Raw genomic sequence first — 7,601 nt, 5'->3', positions numbered from 1 at the left:
CTATCCTACCCTGCCTTACTAAGGTCTTTGAAAGCCAAGTTAACAAACAGATCACCGACCATTTCGAATCCCACCGTACCTCCCCCGCTATGCAATCTGGTTTCAGAGCTGGTCATGGGTGCACCTCAGCCACGCTCAAGGTCCTAAACGATATCATAACCGCCATTGATAAGAGACATTACTGTGCAGCCGTATTCATCGACCTGGCCAAGGCTTTCGACTCTGTTGTCGTGTCTTTGGCTATGCCAGATTAATTGCTATGACATGCTATTCTATAAAATAATTTCTCCGTAATTAATATTACCTGATTGAACTAATCATGTAAATGTAATTAACTAGAGAGGGACACCACGAAATAATTTTTATAGAGCTGTTATCTTCCGAATAAACTCTTAAAGATGTAGTAATATTTTACATCCATAGCAGTCACATTAATCGTCATTTTATTCAGTCTCATCTGAAAGTTGTAAATCCTTGGTTATCTGCAAGAATCCTGGCTAACAAGTTGAATCAGCAATACAAAATTGGGTTTAATTATTTATTTACTAAATACCTAGCTAATCACACATACACAATTAAATCATAACTTGATCACAAATTGCCGTCATAAAGGAAAACGTCCCTAGCGGGCGGAATAGATATGACAGCTTGTTACACAAAGAAAAGGGGCGGGATTTTAGTGAAAGAGCGGGAGACTGGAACATAGGCGAGCTGTGCTATCGTAAATACAGTATCTTATGCATTCTAAATTACCGCCCATTTGAAAAAGGAAAATGCAATAAATATTTACTCTGAGCTGCGCTTCAGTAGGTTGGTGGTAGATGGAAGACCGTATCGCCAACCCGAGTCCTCTGTCCTTTGAAGAATGTCTCTGGTGGTCACTGGATATGTGGTAACGTCGTTGTGGAGTAGACGGGATACTCTGACTGTCCTTCCTAACCTGCGTTTGTAGCAGCTGTTGCTAACTCAACGGCTAGGAGGTATCACTTCTGTAGTGAATACGAGTTCAAAGTTCATACCATTTACAACCAAAGTCCATGCTGATGTTGGCTTAGTTCTGTAGTTATTATCTGAACCATTCTGACATCGGATCGTCATCCTAATGTACCCGGAACAGGAAGTTATATTTTTGTCAATGGCTTATATAGTGGAGGGAGAGGCGTGTGTCTGAAAAGTTTATAACCCATGTCTCTTCACAGGGGCGGGCCCCTGGTTGAGCAGAAGCCCAAACTTATGAAAACCCAAATCTCTCATTTGGAAGCTAAAATTACATTTAATCTCTTCACAAATAATGCTGCTGTTCCCTGGGGCTGTGGGGGGGGGGGGGTCTGGTGGGGTGGCCATCCGGCTGTCTGTGGATACTGCTACTGTCCCCTGGGGCTGTGGGGGGTCTGGTGGGGTGGCCACCCGGTTGTCTGTGAATACTGCTACTGTCCCCTGAGGCTGTGGGGGGTCTGGTGGGGTGGCCATCCGGCTGTCTGTGGATACTTCTACTGTCCCCTGAGGCTGTGGGGGGTCTGGTGGGGTGGCCATCCGGCTGTCTGTGGACACTGCTACTGTCCCCTGGGGCTGTGGGGGGTCTGGTGGGGTGGCCATCCGGCTGTCTGTGGATACTGCTACTGTCCCCTGGGGCTGTGGGGGGTCTGGTGGGGTGGCCATCCGGCTGTCTGTGGATACTGCTACTGTCCCCTGGGGCTGTGGGGGGTCTGGTGGGGTGGCCATCCGGCTGTCTGTGGATACTGCTACTGTCCCCTGGTGCTGTGGGGGGTCTGGTAGGGTCGCCATCCGGCTGTCTGTGGATACTGCTACTGTCCCCTGGGGCTGTGGGGGGTCTGGTGGGGTGGCCATCCGGCTGTCTGTGGGGCAACCTCTCCTGTTGAAACAGAAACATAACACTGCTCAGGATAGTTATATTTAAGCCCCTGTTCAAATGAATGGACTGCCTTATGAAGTCTTCCTTAGTAAGTGACATTTTGACATAGTAATAGTATGGTAATAAATAAAATCATCAAATTCAATAGAGAATAGTTCAGTTCAGTAGAGAATAGTTCAGTAGAGAATAGTTCAGTAGATAATAGTTCAGTAGATAATAGTTCAGTTCAGTAGAGAATAGTTCAGTAGAGAATAGTTCAGTAGATAATAGTTCAGTAGAGAATAGTTCAGCAGAGAATAGTTCAGCAGAGAATAGTTTTAAAGTTCAACCAGCCTGATTCAAATGATCAACTCATCATCAAGCTTCAAGTGGTATTCATGTATTCATTTGTGATGCCATCCTTGATATGATCCTGTTATTGTCACATGCTATACATTTACATGTGTGTACACATGCATCTATCAATCCAATGTTATCATGATTTGTTATCAGGGATATTATACTTTAGTAATCCACAATGACCTGGTGATGTAAAAGTCTAATAATTACAATGTCTTCCATATTCCTACAGATACCTTGTAACTGGAGATTCCTTTAAAACGATTGCCTACAGTTACCGTGTAAGGTTGGGTGACCAGGGTCATCTGGGACTGCCTCCTGGAGGAATTCAGGTGTGTGAAGGCTACCTGTGTCCTGCGTAACTTCATGACGATGGGGACCAGGAGGGGATCTGCAGCTTGCCGCCGCCGTGTGCCAGAGGAAGAGTCTGCTGCTCTGCAGGATGTTTCAAGGATGGGGTCCAACAACGCAGCAAGAGAGGAAATCCGTGTTCGGGAGATCTTCACCTCCTACTTCTTCAAAGAGGGTACTGTTCCCTGGCAACACCATAGACTACACTATGCACAACCAAAGGCTCTTTGGATAACTGCAGTTATTCAATTCAGTTTCTCTCCCTTTCATATCTACTTATCAGGTGAGGGTGCTGTTTAGGTAAGGGTTTGATGTCTGTACAAAAACAAAACAGGCTATTTTAAGTCACCCATATTGAAAAAGTTTAGAACAATTAGACACCCTAAACCCACACCTACACACTCATGTATCAATCTGATTGATGGGTGTTGTGCAGTAAGCAGGTTCAGGTGTATAACTGTTGCTCCTTCCACCTTCAAAGAATAGGCAAGAGGGCCAACCATGGAGAATAGTAAGACACTTCATTATTTATATAACTACGCTATATTGTTTGTCCCTGTGTGTCCATGTTTTTCAGCATAAAGTACTCTGCAGCCACTTAGTGTGGTGGACACCAGGTGAGGCCACACAGATTTCTGTTGAACTCTCTTTAACTGCCTTATTTTCTCAATAACAGTCTCTCTCCTTCACTTCATCCGCCTCTCCTCGTCTCCCTAAATCCTCTAGGTTATATCAGCTGTGTCAGTGAACCCCTCCCGCATCTGAACTAGCTACATGGAGGGCACAGCATGATCAGAGGTGAGAGGTCACTTGGTCATGTCAACAGGAAGTATTATTAAAGATATGATTTACATTGAAATACAGACAGATATGTAGTAATCCCAGAGTTAATGATCCAAGGTCAGTTTTGCATTTCACCTCCTGATGATTATGATGACTGAGCGTGTTAGAATAATAAAAACAAGGCTTAATCATGCTCTCTCTCTATCCATCTGTCTCTCGTCTGCAGGTATGTTTTGATGTGAGAGAGGATGCCAGTTCCGTCATTGCCACCTCATTCGCTCTTAATAAGATAACCTTCGGGCCGACTAGACACTATTATGTAATTGTGATGAACTGAGAGAATATTTGGGTAGCACTGTGATTCATTAATCATATGCTGTCTGCCTCTGTTCTTACCTATTTCCCTTTCTGTATTTAACACCTCTCCTGCCACCTTTCTTCCTGTTTTTATAATGAACAGATGTGCATTGAAGTACAGATTGAACTTATTTATAATATTACAATTATTTACAATAAGGCATATATTGTGTATTTATAACACTTGGATAATGAACTTTCAATAAAGCGTTTTACATTCTCTACTGGTTGAAATTAAGTCTCTCATTTGTTGAAATACTCCACCTATCCTGTGTTTATCAGATCAATGCAGATGAAGGCCATTAGCTGTTGAGATTAACTGGTTTTAGAGTATTTACATGATGCATAGGAAGTGCAGTGTACTGTTTAAATTACAAATCAGCCTTTTACTAGTTAAATCCTGTTTCTAGTCTATTAGTTACAATGTGTAACCATTGATGTCCCAGGACCAAGATTGGTAAACACTGTTGAAGTGTAGAATTGTAATACATACATACAGACACAGCATCATTCAAAGACTGGAATTTGATACTCCTGGTATTGGATATGACTGAAGAATAACCTCAAAGACATTCATACCTGAACTGTACCTTTATTTGCCAAGGAAGAGATCACATGATCAGTGAATATATTAAAATGTACAGGCCACAATGCATGGTAATAACTACATGTATATATGACTTGCATCCTTGGCACAAAGTTATATTATATTCTACTCAATCCATAGGCTTCATTAATGTCATTCAGACTGTTTTGAAGTTGATACAACTGGCTATGATAGCTGAGGTTCTGAACTAATATGTATACCAAACATTTGGGTCCATACACAGATCGGCTAGATAGCTAGCTACACATCCATAGGCATACAGGTATTTGTATCCTCCACTGCACAATAAGCAAGACCAAAGATAGTTACTTTATTTCAATAGTTACATTATTTCATCTATGCAGTGCATGGCAAATATCAGCAAGACAAGCTTACAAAATGGTACATTCAATTAGCAGTAAATGCTTTAGCTAGCTAGATTCTTTACATTCACTGTTTCCCAAGATGACAGCCTGGTTATCTGGTTGTTTCAGGAGTCCCTAAAACATTAAACAACACGAATTACAATTTCATACTCATGTCACAACACCCATAAAGCTAGCCAGCTAGCTTGTAAAATAGCGATTTTTGTAAATTAACTTTATGATTTAAATACATTAACCAACAAATTCCTGTCAACTGTTTTGCGTGATTCGTTATGACGTTATCACTTACATTTGCTTCCATCCTAGCATTTTTTTGAAGAGAGGAAAGAGAGGAATTAGGCAAGGTTGTCCTATCTCTCCGTATCTGTTTTTATTAATCATCCAACTTCTTACAAATTCTTTAAATAATAGTCCTGTACAAGGTATTTCCTAGTAAAGAAATTAATATAAGCCAGCTGGCTGTTGATACTACACTTTTTCTGAAAGATGCTGGTCAGATTCCCATATCGATCAATGTGATACAATCCTTTTCCAAAGCGTCTGGTCTATATCTTAACATTAATAAATGTGAACTCATGGCTGTCAAAGATTGTGTGACACCTTCATATTATGGTATTCCAGTAAAAGAAGAACGTACATATTTAAGCATAACCATTACTAAGGATCAGAAGTCTAGAGGCTTACTAAATGTTAACCCTCTTATTAAAAACCCCAGAAGAAGCCAATTCAATGGCTACAGAGGGACTTATCTTTAAAAGGTAGAGTCCTAATAACCAAGGCCGAAGGTATCTCTAGACTAACATATGGTGCTCTATCTATATATCTTGACGGTAAAATAAGCAAGGAGATAGAGCAGATGCTTTTCAACTTTCTGTGGAGAAACCGTACCCATTACATTAAGAAAACTGTTGTCATGAACACTTATGAGAATGGTGGGCTGAATTTTCTGGACTTTACTACCTCAGATAATACTTTTAAGATCAATTGGATAAAACAATTCCTAAGAAGACCCACTTCTATGTGGAATTTTATTCCTTTATTCTTCTCTACTTTCGGTGGCCTTAACTTCATGTTGGTTTGCAATTATAATATTGACAAAGTTCCAGTGAAACTTTCTGCTTTTCATCGGCAGGTTCTCGTCATGGTCCTTAATTTATAAACATAATTTCTCCACACAGATATTATATATGGAATAATTGGGGCATATTGTATAAAAATACTTCTTTGTTTTTAGAATATTGGTTCCAAAATAATATCCTATTGGTGAGCCAACTGGTAAATGCAGAGGGTCTTTTACTCAGTTATAAGGAATTCTTATCACTTTACAAGGTCCCTGTAACACCTAATGATTTTGCAATTGTCTTAGATGCCATTCCCTCAGGTGTTGCTTTATTATTCAGGAACTTGTCAAGACCCTCTGAGTCTACCTTCCATTAACCCTGTTGACTCATCAGTAGGAATGATTTGTTTCTCTTTTGGTCCATTCAACAACAATAGAGCTGTAGGAGCCTTGTTTCAGCAGGACGTTGCTCATCAAACTTGGGACCAACACTTTACATGTTGCGTATATATTTTCCTGTATATTTTGGATGAGGTTTAACGCTGAGAAATCGCAGAATGGTGAATTTACTAAATGACTGAAGAGTTTGACTGTGTGATATTAGGTTTCTTCTTGTGTAAATATTTTCCGTCTGGATTTTAATGAATTGTGCCTTTAATTATGACGTTGGCCTGTGGGTAAGGTTTATGGCCCCCCCCCCCATAAATACCTTTCTCCCTTCCCTCTCTCTTGACTCTAACAAAGGCTATTCAAGAGTCCCTCTGTAAACATAGAGAGTCTGGGAACTTCAAACAAGTGGAGGGAAAGGAACCATATTTCAGTAATAGAACCAGTTGAAAATATGCGTTGATACTTAATGAATATGATGTCAGTTCGGTTGTCATCTGAGACATTATGACTGATGACAGGACGACAAACTGTATTTGGGATAATCTACACATTATAGTTATCAGATTCACATGGAATTGTTGTGCAATTTAAATGTTTGAATATGAAACTATTTGTGAAAAGATTAAATGTAATTTTAGCTTCTAAATGAGAGAATTGGGTTTTCATAAGGTTAGAGCTCTGCTCAATCAGTGGCCCGCCCCTGTGAAGAGACATGGGTTATAAACTATGAAACACACCCTTCTCTCCCTCCACTATATAAGCCCTTGACGAAAATGTAACCTTATGTTCCGAGGACGACGATCCATACGTTGAAAAGGACTAACATGTCAACTACAGAACTAAGCCAACCTGAAAAGCATGAGTTTTGATTGTGAATGGTATGAACTTTGAACTCTTATTCACTAAAGAAGTGAGACATCCTAGCCGTTGAGTTAGCAGCGGCAGCTGTAAACGTGCGCTAGGAAAGGATGGACGACGTATCCAGTGTAACACACAACGATACTACGACGTATCCAATTTACCACCAGAGACATTCTTCCGAGGACAGGAAGATCTCTGTTGGCCAACACGGCCAGCATCTACAACCAACCTACCGAAGCGCAGCTCAGAGTAAAAATGTATTGCATTTTCCTTTTCCAAATGGGCGGTAATTTAGAATGCATAAGATACTGTATAGTAAATAAATAAATAAATAAACCCAATTTTGTATTGCTGATTCAACTTGTTAGCCAGGGTTCGTGAAGATAACCAAGAATTTACAAATTTCAGATGAGACTGAAATAAGGTGACGATTAATATTGACTGCTATTTTTGTGGGTAGTTGTCTGTGTTAGTGGCCTGTATAGCCCTAGTCAGCTTCACGTTCGGTTTTGGTATTTCTTGTTCTGTTGGCGACATTTATAACATTGAAAGAAATGTACGCTCACTACGCTGCACCTTGGTCCTGTCATTTCCACCCTGACGACGATCGTGACA

The 7,601-nt window shown here is 40.6% G+C and overlaps 1 protein-coding gene across 1 annotated transcript; it reads right to left on the bottom strand.

Moving 5' to 3' along the window:
• Positions 1 to 443: 443 nt before the first annotated feature.
• LOC139581821 (proline-rich proteoglycan 2-like) lies at positions 444 to 2,613 on the bottom strand. Its single transcript, XM_071412021.1, has 2 exons — positions 2,491 to 2,613; positions 444 to 1,873 (listed from the first exon to the last, which is right to left on the bottom strand). Exons 1-2 carry the CDS (start codon positions 2,578 to 2,580, stop codon positions 1,283 to 1,285), a joined length of 681 nt encoding a protein of 226 aa, XP_071268122.1. The 5' UTR covers positions 2,581 to 2,613; the 3' UTR covers positions 444 to 1,282.
• Between the last annotated feature and the right edge of the window lie 4,988 nt (positions 2,614 to 7,601).

Source organism: Salvelinus alpinus, chromosome 7, assembly GCF_045679555.1.
Source record: "Salvelinus alpinus chromosome 7, SLU_Salpinus.1, whole genome shotgun sequence".
NCBI lineage: Eukaryota > Metazoa > Chordata > Actinopteri > Salmoniformes > Salmonidae > Salvelinus > Salvelinus alpinus.
Note: the sequence above shows the minus strand (reverse complement) of the source record. Positions and strands in the feature narration are given on the sequence as shown.